This window comes from Aulonocara sp. 'chitande type north' Nkhata Bay, linkage group LG17 (assembly GCF_057382095.1).
Source record: "Aulonocara sp. 'chitande type north' Nkhata Bay isolate Kocher_YH1m ecotype deep benthic linkage group LG17, A_spYH_male_GT1.1, whole genome shotgun sequence".
In the NCBI taxonomy this organism is placed as follows: Eukaryota; Metazoa; Chordata; class Actinopteri; order Cichliformes; family Cichlidae; genus Aulonocara; species Aulonocara sp. 'chitande type north' Nkhata Bay.
Window position 1 is genome coordinate 31,987,571 of NC_141360.1, and position 15,353 is coordinate 32,002,923.

The 15,353-nt window shown below is 40.0% G+C and overlaps 1 protein-coding gene across 7 annotated transcripts in view; it reads left to right on the forward strand.

The window, feature by feature from the left end:
- Window positions 1–8,832: 8,832 nt before the first annotated feature.
- The window catches only part of LOC147310379 (ninjurin-2-like), a 36,588-nt gene continuing 30,067 nt past the window's right edge, over window positions 8,833–15,353 (forward strand). For 5 of the 7 annotated variants that reach the window (XM_086269889.1, XM_086269890.1, XM_086269894.1 and 2 more), the window contains exon 1: window positions 8,833–9,105. In XM_086269889.1, coding sequence (XP_086126015.1) covers window positions 9,010–9,105 — 96 coding nt within the window. In that variant the 5' untranslated portion in view covers window positions 8,833–9,009. The remainder of the gene's footprint in view (window positions 9,106–15,353) is intronic. The other 2 variants (XM_086269891.1, XM_086269893.1) reach the window with 2 other exon arrangements.

Sequence of the window (15,353 nt, forward strand, 5' to 3'; positions counted from 1 at the left end):
ACTCAAGTAAAAATGGCAAACTACAACAAATGTCCTAAGCAGGTGGAAGATGAAAGTGTGCACCTGCTCATCTGTCAGTGAAAACAAACTAGCGCTTTGATCTGTTACACCGTCATCCCACAGTTCCCCGCTGCATCGGATGTGTATGTTTGTCTGCTAATGCGGGCATTACAGTGTGAGTTTTGTTCGGCCCAGCGATGCTTATGGTATCAGATCAAGTAACATGTTTAGATGTACAAATTCGCCTTATTAACTTTGAAATTGTGAAGTGTTTTATCCTTCCAGCCAGAGAGTGTGCGTATTATGGGTATTGTGGGGAAATTGTACTATTGGGTATCTGCATAATAAATCATAAATCAATGTAAAGGTTAAGACATTTAAGTTTAAGTAAAAGCTAGTGAAGCAGTATTTATGCTTTGGAGCACGTCATGGAATGTAAGTGGCTGTAATGGCTCCCGATGTGATGGAAACATGACTGTGTGCGCGCGTGTGTGTGTGCACGCATGCGCATTACTGCAGTGAAAACCTTTGGAGCATAAAGGCCCTTTTATCAGTGCTTGGATGAGAGACTGGTACTGTCTGCTTAGTGTGCATGTGTGTGTATGACAGCAATGTACAAAGCGAGAGGTCAGTACTGCCTGGTACTCAGCTGCTGAAGCCCTATCTTTGTGTGTGTGTGTGTGTGTGTGTGTGTGTGTGTGTGTGTGAGAGAGAGAGAGAGAGCGCGCGAGAGAGAGAGAAAGAGACAGACAGAGAGAGAAAAAGAGATGGGATGAGAGCATGAACAAATGACTAATGGCACAAAAACAATGCATAATGACAAAGTGTCACATCACAGCTGATTTTAGGTTTTTTGGAGTTTGAATCAAGTCTTAGGTCATTTAAGACAAGCCCAAGATAAGCTTCAAATGAGGTCTCAAGCATTGTCTCAATTAACTGTTTGCTGTGAGTGGAAGCAAACAGCCTGCTTTGTTATTGTTGCATTGTCTTTCACAGTTTCCATGCCCACATGGCTCACTTGCAGGCTCCTTGATTCCAGATAAGATTAAACAAAAGCAGCTTCCTGTGTCTTGCTGAGACTTGCCAACTAAAATGTCAGCTGTTGCTGACAAATTTTATGCACTGTAGCTTGCTGGAGATGAGCTTATATTAGCAATATACATTGGTTAATAAATTGCTAAAGTGTTTATAAGTACTGAGGTTAAAACCGATGTCGTATAAGGTGCTTGCCGTTGACATTACGTTGAGCCCACTTGTCTTTGTGCTCCTTTTTTGCGCAGGAGCACTTAGATGCATGAACAGAAGGAGCATTGCAAACCCCGAGTCAAAGATACATCCCATAATGCACCGGGACACATATTCAGTGTTGAATGTTTGGGGTCTTTCAACATCATGTAACCTCACTCAGCCAAGCCAGCCAGGGTTGATCAAGTCCTGGCTTGTGTTCCAGCAGCACTGGCCCACAGACCATTCCCCCTGATTCAAAGCCATCTGGAAGCCCTCCATGGCAGACTCGATTGCTTTCCTTTTTGTAGCCCTTGAGATCCCAAGTAGCTCATAGACCTTGCACAGAGGCTTACAAGAAAAGCCTCTGCACACCACTTCGATAGGCTCACACCATGCCTTCCAGATTCTCCTTCAATACAGGGAGAAGCCTCCTGTTATTAGTGGGCTGATACCCCTTAAACCACAGCCAGTCACTGGCATCACATCATAATTGGACAATCCCTATGTGGTTGAGATTTCACAGTATCCATAGTAGTCTGCAGTGAACATTTCTTGAGAATAAACAAAATATTATTTCAATTTTGCATTAGTATTGTTAACTATTAATTATCTATTAGTAAATGTTCAGATAAGATGTCCCATGCTTTTTTAGAGGGCACAATACCACCTGGACCCAAACCCAGACTTAAACCTTTAGTTTGTGGATCCCTGCTTTGAAGACTTTAGATTACATTTTAGCCATCTTGGGTTTTTTTGGAGGAAGAGACATGCCTACTTGGAAGACAGTGAAGTGTTAAATTATCAGTTAATATCAGTAAACTTGGTGAGAAAGGGCATCAATATGGATGCATTAGTGGTGAGGAACATTCAAATAAAATAGTGGAGTTTCACTCTCAAAAGTACAAAGTACAGAAGGACTGTTAGTGCAGTTAACCACACAGCATGCCGTAATGTTTGACCGATAGTTGCATGCTTCTCGAGGCACCAGCACTATAACCACAGTCAGGAGGTACAGTTCAATGATTTGAATTACCTTAAGTCATGCTCAGATGCCAGCATGATGATGAAAACCAATTCTTTCAAACTCCTTGCACCAGAAGTAATGAGGCATTTTTCTGTTGTTTATGTATGGCCTGTAAACTCATATCTTCTTGTAATTTTGTATCACATGTGCATTGCCTTTTTTTCTAATGGTTTGAACTATTTTTCCACCTAGCTTGAGTTAGTCAAATCAATCTCTCCCTAGGGTAACTTTGGTGTAGTTCAACTTTTTCCAGCTGGGTACATAGAGGTGTATTCAAAGTAGCCTCCCCAACACTGCTAAGACTGTAGATGGCATTAGTTGCCTCCATACATGTGTGTGTCCTCGTTCACGTACACAGGACGTCCCAAACAAGGACACTTTCATAGAAAAATTGCTTCAGAATGCTAAGTTTGCACCATGCTGCCATTTTAACATATTTACTTATGTTTTTCCTGCATTGCCTTAACCAAGATCTTGCAGGATAATTTTAGAAAGTGCACACTGCTTCTTTTTGTTTACAGCTTGCATATAAAAAGAAAGTCGGTAGTGCTCTCTAAAATGCCTCCCATTGCATTCCCAGTAAAGGGCTCACAGAAACAATTCATACCTTAACTCCTCATTATGAGTGTCATGCCTGCAGCTCTAAGTAGATTTAAAACACCACATGGTCCTTCAAGGGTTTCTGAGGGCGAACACTATTCACCCTGGTCCATGTGGTGTGTGTATCACTTTTACCTTGACAAGTAACATGACTCATTTTTCATCCAATTTAAATGGTTGCGTGCAAATCACAACAGAAATCTGCTTGGATGCTATAAATAAAATACATTCCATTAAAAGTATTCCAGTTCCGGGCACTGAAGTCTTTTAGCTCCCATTCAGTGTTTTGCACGGTATTGTAAGTGATTCACAACAAGTCAAGTCGAGTCAAGTCAGTCTTATCTATCTAATCCACTATCACATATCGCATTTGCCTTAAGGTGGTTTAGAATGTGTACAAAATTCAGCCCTCTTTTGTAATTCTATTATGAATTTGGAAAGGGAAGTAAATACCTCTAAAATACTCTGGGGAGGAGCACAGATCCCACTTTAAGTAAAGAAAGCAACACCTTCATACAGCATTGTTTACAGTCAAGCTAAACTGCTACATGAAGAGCTAAAGCAGCACAAAGCTCTGGGGTTACTGAAGCAAAATGAAACACATGAGCTTAAGCGCTAACTGCTCTTTAGTTCCCATTTGCACATTCAGTAGTTAACCTCCTTGTTGAAGGTTTGAACTCAAGAAGCTTCTCCATAAAGTGCCATTTTATCTTTACAGTGAAACACTATTTTTGAGAGGGATTACACATTTAGCTGCTGGTCAAAAACCCACTGTAGGTCTCTGTAAACCATGGCAGTAAGTAAAGATTTTAGCCCATAAGTGGAACTATTTTGTCTCCACAGCAGGTATTATTTTAAGCAAGAACTGGGTTAAAGTCAGCGTGCTCTCTAGCTGGCACAGTCCAAAGACTCTCTGTTTCTAGGAACCGAAGAATGAAAAGGTTTGGCTGAGTAATGAGATGTCTCGTGTAAACAGTGGTTTCTAGGAACGATTACGGAATTTTAAAAAAACTTGTGGGCACAACAGTTGGCTTTTAACGTCTCATTTACGGATTAACTTGGAATCTATTACTTAAATGGGCCAACAAACTTCACATAAGTCAAGTAGCCCATTTCAGGCTGTTAAATAATTACTATTCATCTCCAAATCCCTTAAAGACGACAGATGTTTAATTCTGGAAAACCACAGAAGCAAAAATAATTCCTCGGACAGTGTCAGCTGAGATTAGTACAGTTCCTGGAAGCTGAAAGCAGCAAACTAAAAAAGAAGTGAAAGGGAAGATATTTCTGCTTTTAACCGCACTGACACATATCTAAAATTTGAGAGGAAAAGCTCTGTAGCAAAGATATATTGCATAATAATTCTAGTAAGCTGCTTATCTTTAATGCTGACACAACCATTCAGTGGTTGTATTGTCCTTTTATTTTAATTAAATGTCATCTGATTTATCTCTGGTGTTAGTTGCATGTTAGTGTGGCGACTGCTCCTAAAGGACATCTTTGTTTACAACGTCAGGCTATTTTTCGTTTCATGATGTGCCAAATGTTTGCAGTTGGTGAAAGGTCAGGACTGCAGACAGTCACTTTCTCCTATGAAGCCATGCTGCTGTAACAGATGCAGTTACATTAGCATTATCTTGCTGAAATATGCAAGGTTTTCCCTAAAAAGGAGAGCCTGGATGGGAGTGTATGTTGCTCTAAAACCTGTATCTGCCTTTCAGCACTCATTTTGCCTTTCCAGTGTAAGATGCTAATTCCATATGGTTTTGAACTGAAGGCAGGTCTCTCTCATCTTTAGTTTTGAAGAGCGTTCCAATTTGCCTCAGTTGATTTTATTGAGCTTTGGCCCACAGACATTTCTGGATGATGTTCATGTATGGCCTCCTCTGTGCATGATAGCGCTTTGTAGATGGCGCGATAAACTGTGTTGACATACAGTGATTACTCAAAGTGCTGTGATTTTGATCAAAGAATCATCCCTGTTTTCGATGTAGTGCTACCTGAGGACTGAAGATCACGGCTATGCAATATATATTTTTGCCTTTGAGCACAGAGATTTGGCCACATTATTTTGATGATATTAGGTACTGTAGATGCTGTGTTCAAACTCTTTTCATTATTTTACACTTAAAAATGTTCATCTTGTTCCACAAATTACAGAAAGGTTTTTGCAGTCTTGTGAACTAACTTCTATCTTTACTTCTGAGAAACCTGGATGCGTTTTTATATCCAATCATGTTAATAACCTGTAACCAATTAATCTAATTAGTTCAAAAGGTAGGCAGCACGGTGGCACGGTGGTTAGCACTGTTGCCGCACAGCAAGAAGGTCCTGAGTTCAATTCCAACATCAGGCCGGGGTCTTTCTGTGTGGAGTTTGCATGTTCTCCCCGTGTTTGCGTGGGTTCTCTCCGGGTACTCCGGCTTCCTCCCACCGTCCAAAGACATGCAGCTTGTGGGGATAGGTTAATTGGATAATCCAAATTGTCACTAGGTATGAATGTGAGTGCGAATGGTTGTCTGTCCCTGTGTGTTGGCCCTGCGACAGACTGGCGACCTGTCCAGGGTGTACCCCGCCTCTCGCCCTATGACAGCTGGGATAGGCTCCAGCGCCCCCCGCGACCCTGAAAAGGACAAGCGGAAGCGAATGGATGGATAGTTCAAAAGGTTCCTACAGCTCTTTCTTTTTAGTAGCACTTACTTACCAACCTTTTATTGTCTGGTCTCAACCTTTTTTTTAGATCTGTTGTTCAAAATGATTGAAAATTTTCCATGAAACAGTAAAATATCTCAGTTTTTTTGTATTGCTACATTGTTTCTGAATTTGCTGTGTGCTATGTTCTCTCACTTCACACAATGAAACTCTTCCCTTCTGAGATTTTTGAGGATTTGTGTTTAGAGCAGTTTATTTAGTTATTTTTGACCTTGAATGTTAATGTCTTTAAAAAAAGAGAGAAGAAAACACTTGCTTTGTTGAGTTAAATACGTATGAGTGAGAAAGAAAGAGAAGTAAAATAACAACAGATCATAAGTTTGTGCCGTTGCTGTATTTGTTTATGGAGGGTTATTTTTGGTGCCTTTTTCAGTTCCTGTATTTCTCAGTCAAGCTCTAACAGAGGCCATTAAATTATGTACTATAATAAACCTGTTTTTTTACATTATAAAAGTTTTGTTGTTCTAGTCCTAAATGGTCGCCAGCTAGTGTATCTTTGGATCTGAACAGATACTAATGGGTAACATATCGAGAGTAATCTGTAAGCCAGCTGGGCTAAATTTAAAGTCAGAATTTTTCAGTGTAAGTTTTTCTTGACTAGAGTTTAAAATGGGCTGGGACTGTCACATTTTGGATGATTCTTTTATTTACAGTATGTTTTAGGTACTATATAGATGGATTTAGATTTAGCACAGATTAGAAAGCTGGCCTGTTTATTTGTTGGATATTTATCTGGCAACAATATTTTAATATGTCTGGGCTATTGGATGGAGTCACACCTAAATTTACACAAAAGTCTTTAATATTTAAATGATCATAAAAATTGTAGCTGCCTGTAAAAAACAACAACCCCAAAACAAATTCTAACCAATAAAAAGTGTCAGGCTGGAGAATGATTAACAGAGAGCTAAGACGTAAGTTGCACCTTTGGGTGATAATCTTTTTAGGGTTGTCATTAGACTTGTCATTTGTTGTAACATAAAGCTGCTTTTAAAGCTTCACAGTTAACCAACAAAAAAAATCACTGTCAATGTCAATAAATGACTCATTTGTATTCATTTAAATGAATAAAAATGCGATTTTAAGTCAACTACAGTCAATCACCTGTTAGCTAACATAGCAGCTAGCTGGCTAAACTTAGCTTATTTTTTGCTAACATTGTCACCAGCAAGGTATTACCTCATGTCACATAATTATTAACTATGTGGAGTTTGTAATGTAATTTTTGTTGTATTTCTTTACTGACGTCACTAATTAGTAGACTCACTTTATCATTTTGTCAAGTCATTATAAGTCGTTGTTTATGTTTCTTACTTTAAGTGTTGTAGGTGGGGAGAGGAGGTGAATTATGTAAAGGGACTCTGATGTTATGTGGTAAAATAGGCTGAATGGAAATCAATACACAGGCTGTTAGAGGCAACCAAAACAGTTGTGGAAAGCCTAATATTTCTTAAGTGGTATGAAAAATGTTACAAAGTTAACCTTGAGAGTAGCAAAGCATTTCACTCATCAATAGTAGTCTGCAGCCAAGCAGATAGTTTTGGTATAACGTGTCCAGTTTTTGAGATAGCTGCATGTTGAAATTATATGGCCTGTGTCCACATAATATACACTCAACAAAAATATAAACGCAACACCTTTGTTACTGCTCCCATTCCCCATGGGATGGACGTAGAGACCTAAAATTCATTCCAGATACACAATATAACCATCCCTCCCAAACAGTGGTCACAAATCAGTCCAAATGTGTGGTAGTGGGCACATCTGCTATATTGAGATAATCCATCCCACCTCACAGGTGTGCCACATCAGGATGCTGATCTGACATCATGAGTAGTGCACAGGTGTACCTCAGACTGCCCACAACAAAAGGCCACCCTGGAATGTGCAGTTTTATCTCACAGCAAAATGCCACAGATGCAACAAGCAATGAGGGAGCGTGCAATTGGCATGCTGACAGCAGAAATGTCAACCAGATCTGTCGCCCGTGCATTGAATGTTCATTTCTCAACCATAAGCCGTCTCCACAGGCGTTCCAGAGAATATGGCAGCACATCCAACCGGCCTCACAACCGCAGACCTCGTGTAACCACACCAGCCCAGGACCTCCACATCCAGCAGGTTCACCTCCAAGATTGTCTGAGACCAGCCACCCAGACAGCTGCTGGAACAATTGGTTTGCACAACCAAACAATTTCTGCACAAACTGTCAGAAACCGTCTCAGGGACACTCAACTGCATGCCCGTCGTCCTCATCGGGGTCTTGACCTGACTCCAGCTCGTCGCCGTAACAGACTTGTGTGGGCAAATGCTCACATTCGATGGCGTCTGGCACGTTGGAGAGGTGTGCGCTTCACGGATGAATCATGGTTCACATTGTTCAGGGCAGATGGCAGCTGAGAATGTCCCAGTTCTTGCATGGCCAGCATACTCACCGGACATGTCACCCATTGAGCATGTTCGGGATGTGCTTGACCGGCGTATACGACAGCGTGTACCAGTTCCCACGAATATCCAACAACCTCACACAGCCATTGAAGTGGAGTGGACCAACATTCCACAGGCCACAATTGACAATCTGATAGACTCCATGCGACGATGTGTTGCACTGCATGAGGCAAATGGTGGTCACACCAGATACTGACCGGTTCTGGGTCCCCAGACCCCCAATAGCGCAAAAAACTGCACATTCCAGGGTGGCCTTTTGTTGTGGGCAGTCTGAGGTACACCTGTGCACTACTCATGATGTCAGATCAGCATCCTGATGTGGCACACCTGTGAGGTGGGATGGATTATCTCAATATAGCAGATGTGCCCACTACCACACATTTGGACTGATTTGTGACCACTGTTTGGGAGGGATGGTTATATTGTGTATGTGGAATGAATTTTAGGTCTCTACGTCCATCCCATGGGGAATGGGAGCAGCAACAAAGGTGTTGCGTTTATATTTTTGTTGAGTGTAGTATGGAGCATAGTTTCACAGAGCCTGGGCTCCTTGAATTTAAAAAGCTGCAAACTCCCAACAATGAAGCCTCAGTGCTTTACTGGGAGCACACCTGACCTCAGTTAATTTGACAGAAATACAGCAATGCGTTTGTTGTGCAAACAGGCACAAATAGACACACAAAATATGTATTTGTTTTCGAGCCTTTTAGAATTTTTTAATAGATTAAAGGAGAGAATACTGGCAAAAAAAAAAAGACAGTGGGAAACTGAAAGAGTGCAAAGCGAGAGTCAGGCACAGGGAGAGAGACCAGGGTAGGCTGAATAAGCTGTTTGTTTGTCCCTCTGTTGTCCACCCTGGGCTTGCCTTGTGCCTGGCGTCCAGGGTGATTTCCCTTCACAACGACCACTGCCGCTCTTGCATTAGTATTTTCACTGCTGTGAGAGTAGCATTCAAGGGTGTACTGTGTTTAGTTGCTTGCTCCTCAACGGGCCTCATTATGCAGGGAATGGGAAAGACCGAGAGAGGAGAGCAGGGCCGAGACATCGACCTGACATCGCTGAGATCCACCATGCCAGCCAGCGGGCCCCTTCAGGTTAGTATACTTAAAAAGGCAGAAAAACTTATAAATAACTATAGATGAATTGCTTATTTTATTAAGCAAAAGCATTGCCTTCCTATCTGCCTTCCTTTTATTTCACCCTCTTCCTTAGTTCCTATTTCCCTCACTCTTTAATCTGACTTTTTTCTTAGTCCTGAGAGTTTGTTACTCTGAATCATTGCTTCTATCTTGGCTTTACCACAAAGCTGTGGTATGTTCTGCCTGTGTGAGAGCTGAGGATCAAAAGGCTGCCCTGTGGTTCTCTTGGTTAGGTTAAGTGCCTGTACTCGATCCCAAGACTAAGACACAACTACAGCATCCATCAAATATCAATTAGGGCCTGGGTGCAAAGGTTAATAATACCTTTTAAAGTAGCTGTGGGTCAAAGAAACAGGTATGCACGAATATAGAGATAGAAAAGGGGTCGTAGTATAATTGGAGTTTTTAGAGGTTGCATTTATTTTTTGATATTCCCATACTTTACACACGAATTTAAGCTACATTTAGTTTATTCACAAATATTTTGGATTTTATTCAAAAAGATTGAAGCTTCTTTTTTCAAATAATCATCTGCCTCAATTTCACAGAAGTTATAGATATTTACATAACTGTTCCTGGTGTCTTCTGCTGGTCTGTAATAGAGGTAACAGGGTTCCTCCACATCAACCAGCAGAGCTATCAGTTACTGGCACAGTATTTTTAGCTACACAGTCTCCAGTGAACAAAGTGGGATTACTTAAGACAAGCTGTGTGTGTTTGTGTGCGTGAGTGTGTGTGAGACAGTGATAGATGTGGAAGACAGGGTATTCGCTCAGTTCATCAGCATATGTAAATGTCCATATTACATAGAAATTTATTGTATATACATCATTTTGGTATGTAAATGATGTGTGTAAAATTCTCAATGAGATAAGCAGAATTCTGGATCTTAAATAAAGTGCTGTTTGCTTCTTTTTGTACATACATTTTTGGAAATGCATGCTTTTTCAACGCAGACAGTAAATGTCCTTTTCGGTGACCCCCTACTGTTATCACATTAGCGACAACTTTATTCTATCTCATAGGTTATCTGCCCGCTAACCACATCCAAATGTAGCATGAATGCTTGTACTGTTTATTCATAAAACTGAGATTCATAACACACTCTTTGACTTTTCACCAGTTCTGTTTTGATAAGTCGTAATCTGATAACAGTTAAACAGAGAACAATGTTACAGTTTATTGAAATGGTATTCAGCATATCTGTAGCACGGGTTATGAATATGAATGAATGTGAATATATTAGCAGCAACTAATAAGACAGGAAGGCTTGAAGAGAGAGAAGAAAAAGACTTGTTTGGATAAGCTGAGAACCTGTACAGTACCATTTGGCCACGTTCTGCCACTATAGTGACTCCAGTGATAATAACATCACTTTAATGTATATCTGCAGATGTCAAGTCCTCCCCGGAACTATTCATTTGAACCATAGTGGCATAATTATATGATGACAGACACAAGGAGGGAAATGTGGGATCTTCAGTAAAGCAGAAACAAGTTTACCAAAGCATGCGTGCACATGAATGCGTGTTTAAGGAAGCGTGTGTTTAAGAACTCACTCTTTCAGCACAATATGCATCCCGTATGTTATGCCAGCTCAAACTTGTGGTCTGTGTGTATATGACTAATGCTAATGCCTTTATTCATGTCATATGTATTTGTTGTGTTGTGCCAACAGCCAGTTTAAAATCAAAACACTTGCATCAAGGTACTTTATACTTTACAGTATTCTAGTAAATACCCCAACAATCAGATTAAATTTTCTGTGCAAGCACTTTGTGACTGTGGGAAAGAAAAGCTCTCTTTTAACAGGGGAAAATAACCAGCGAAACCAGGCTCAGCGAGTTGCAGTCATCAGCAGCGACAAGAGCAAAAAATTGCATCATTGAATTGAATAATGAAAAATGTTGGCAAATAAGGGTTGTCAGATATACACACAGTGCTTTTAGTGTTTACGGAGCAAACATCTGACCATCATCTGAATTTGTCTCAAGACACACTCAGAATATCTTTGTCATGTGATTAAAAAAATAGCTATAAATTGAGCTTGATATAGGCAGTAGGTGGTCATCCATGTAGTCACCTGTCCAGGCTTTACCTCACCTCCTGCTCAGTGTCATCTAGAATAATAATAATACTGTATACTTTATTGATCCCCGTGGGGAAATTACTTGTTTTTCTCTGCATTTGACCCATTCACTCAGTGAAGCAGTGGGCAGCCACTAAGCAAGCGCCCGGGGAGCAGTGAGTAGGGACGGTACCTTGCTCAGGGTAGCCGTTCAGTGGATTCGAACCCCCGACCTTCCAATCATGGAGAAACTACTCTACCTACTGACCTATCCCTGCTCCTAGAATAGGCTCCAGGCCTCCATAATGTTATCCACAATAAGGTAGTAGAGCTGAGGAATTGCTGGGATCTTTTTGGTTGAGATTTAGATTCATATATGCTACTGTGGAATAAAACAGGACTGTTGATACAGAATTATTACCCAGAAGGATTTCTTGGTCTTTGAGTTCATGACATCGTCACAATATCCTGATATAATGCAGTAGCATAGCTTCAGAGTGAGAGCTTCCCCAAAGAGAAGCATATTATTTTCTGAAATTAGATCTATGAGGCTTTCATTCAGTGTCTCTGTGAGCCTGTCATGATGAATCTATTTCCATGGTGTGAAAGCTTTACACCTCTAAGTCACTCTCTATGTATAGAGCACAGCAAGAGGGTGTGGAGCGCCAATACAGAATTAGGAGGAATCACACGGCCTCTCCAAGCTTGGCACTCATGTTTCAAAGAAAGAGAATGACCACACTGTTCGAGGAGGATGGTCACAGTATGTTTAGTGATTAGAAAAAACCCTCTTATTTTTAGTGTTTGATTGTGAACAAGCTCTTAAGATTACTTGGAGAAATCAATAAAGTGAAAATAACCTTAAAGCAGACATTAAAGACTAGAATTTGGTGTAAACACTTAAAATGTTGCTGTTCTTCCAACACCATGGTTCTCCTTGGTTACCAACATTGCTAAATTTTACACTTATAGATTAAACCTTCCATGCTTTTTCAAGGATTTCTAGCTTATTCAGTGGTGACATTCAGCTTTCATAGTGTTTTTACAGACATAGAAATGGCATCAATATCTTAGTGTGAGGACATAATGCAAAAAGTGAAAATTGAAACACAGGCATAAGAATTATTTCAGAGAAGTGTAAAATCATGTGAGCAAGCCTGAGCTGGCCATCAACTGACTTTGGTAGATGTCAGGAAAGAAAGGTCACTTCAGAGCAAGTCTTGCACGCCAATCACAGAAAATAGTAGTAATATACATATTAGTTTACCAAAGATTAAATATAATAAGGGAGGTCTGCATGTGTCTTATATAGTACTATGAAAAATTCTTGAGTCACCCTAGTAGGTGCGACAGTTTATTAAAACGTGCAAACGTACATAAAATACATTATCTAAGGCAAAAACAGGTTTTACAACTAGCTTGAAAGTCAATATTTGGTATGATCACCTTTATTCTTCAACTCAGCCTTGCCTCTTCTAGGCAAGCCTCCTTTGATTTCTTGAAGTAGTCTTCAGAAGTGATTCTCCAGACTTCTTGAACATCTTTCAAAGGTCTTTTTTGGACGTTGGCTTCCTTTTGTTCCATTCTCTGCCGAGATGATCTGACACTGCTTACACAATGTCGAGGTCCAGGCTCAACATTATTCACATGGCTGATAGGATTCCCTTGTGTGTTCTTCTGTCCAGGTGCGACTTTACTGCCCTGGCAGTGTGCTTGGGGTCATTATCATGCTGAAAAAGGAACATCCTGCCAATCAGACACTTTCAGATACTTTCCATGATATTGCGTGGTGAATCGAATTCTGACCATATTCTTCTGCATTCAGTCCAGGTTTTGTAACTTGGCATACCTCAGCTTTTTCTCTCTGTTTCTTTTCCTTAAGAATGGCCTCTTGGCAACCACCCTTCTACTGAGACCTTTTCTGAGGCTGTGGTGAACAGTAGATGAATCATCTGAAGGGTCAGATGCATCTCTCAAGTCCTGTGTCAGGTCTTTGCTGGATTTTCCCCCCCTATTTCTTAAGGACATGACTTTCAGATACAGTTCATCTGCTGTAGATTTTTTTTTTTAGGCCTGTCACCTCTTCTTTTGTCCTCCACTTGACTAGTTTGCTTAAGTCCTAGACAATAACTCTTTGGGAAAACTCCTTGTTGACTCATAAATACTGTTTTACACCTATCAGACTGTGTTATCTTGAGATTTTTAGATTCAACTAAAGAAAATAAATTGTGACAGGCTATTAACAAAGTTCCTGAAGATAAAGTTCTTTGTTAGATAAGTTGCTTCATTAGGTTGTCTGTTACACTGGTTTAGTAAACACAAAATCATTCATCTGACAATGATCAGGTCCAAGAACTGGACTGAAAACGCGTGGAAAAGCAGCAAATATATATATAAAAAGATGAGAGCTATTGCTCAAGACCACATTAAAAATTCCAGGAAAGTCTGGCTTCTTCAAAACAAAATATGCAGAGTGTACATTACTGTAGTGTCTATATAACAAGGACTATATCACAAAACTTTGTTTTTGATGCATGTTTATGCTTTGTCTTTCTTGTTTCTTGAGCTATGCATCACATCAGTTCAATTTTATTTATATAGTGCCAAATCACAGCAATAACGTATTGGGGAGATCTACATTTATTTGCACAAGTGTCTTCCTTATGGGCTCAAAAAGCAAGAACCCATCATAGTTGGGTTAAAGCTAGGTTAAATACTACGAGTACACAGTTGATTAGAAATGTAAATCAGTATAATGGCCTCTAAAGTTATGGAAACACAAGTCTGTGTGCATGTCTGTGATTGTGCGTGTAACCACCTCTTGGCCCCTACATGGCAAATGTTACATTCTGAGTGTAGGTGTGAAGTACGAGAGTGCATGCATGTCTCTGTAATTCTAGGAACCGTCATCTGACGCCCGGCCGAGCCTCATCTTTAACTGAAATGGAATGACTGTTGTTGTTTAATGACTCGTGTTGTGTAATAGGTGTAACCAAACTGTGGGTCACATTCTTTTCCATTGTATATGTGTGCAAGTAGAAAGAGTTGTGTAATTTACCAGATATGTACAATAGAGTGTGAGTAGCTTGTAATTACATGGTACAGCACAGAATATGTGACAACTTTGTCCAAAGCGACTTGTTTTTAAAAAGCTTATTACATGGTGCATCAGCAACGATTTGTCAGTTGCAATAGGGTAGATAACAGATAGAAGATAACAGATCAGGAAATTTTTTTAGCAAGATAATTTTTATAAACCACATTTTTTGAAGTTTAAATGGCATTGTCATAGATGAAGGTTAGTCTATAAATGAACTATACCACCAGTTTCAGAGATGACACGCAATCATTGTTTTTGTCGTCATAACCTTGAATATCCAGGCCTCTCTTATCTCTTGCTACTTATTATCAGAGACCTTTTCTGGGAGACATAAAAAAATCTAAATTTAGTTATAAAACTGTAGAATTAAATGTGAACGTGAAAGCGTTTGTTAATCACAGACATCTAACCAAAAACCCAATTTAAAAACTCTCTTTAAAATAAGGGAACTAGAGGTGAAAAATTCTAATGTCTGGGTTCAAACATGGCCGTTTTGGTAGTTTGCTGGTTTGGGTGTCAGACTATGCAATGCTCAGAACATTTTTAAAATAAGATCTCAGATTTTACAGATCTTACTTAGCATGATAATTGTTAAAGTTCATGACCAAACAATTAGAAAAAACTGAACAAGTATGGCTTGTTTTAAAGGGTTACCAGGGGAATGCCTCTCCTCTCTTAAAAAGACAGGACTTTGCAAAGCTGCATCTGAGCAAATCACAAGACATCAGTTACAGTATTCTTGGCCATAATGCACAGCATTACAAACACAGCATATCAGCAGAAACAACTCTTACCACCTGTCAGCATGGTGTGATGATTTGAGGGGTGATGATAGCCACAGGACCTGGGCTCCTTGCAGTCATTGAGTCAACCATGTGAGGACATTTGTTCAGCTGCTAAAGCAGTCAAATGATATCCTACAATAACAGGGAAAAATAACTCATTGTTTATTTACTTTCCCAGAACAAGATCAAACCCAGTTCAAAAAGAGACTCCTGTAGAAGCCAATGGTTTATTCAGTGTTTTCATGCAGGA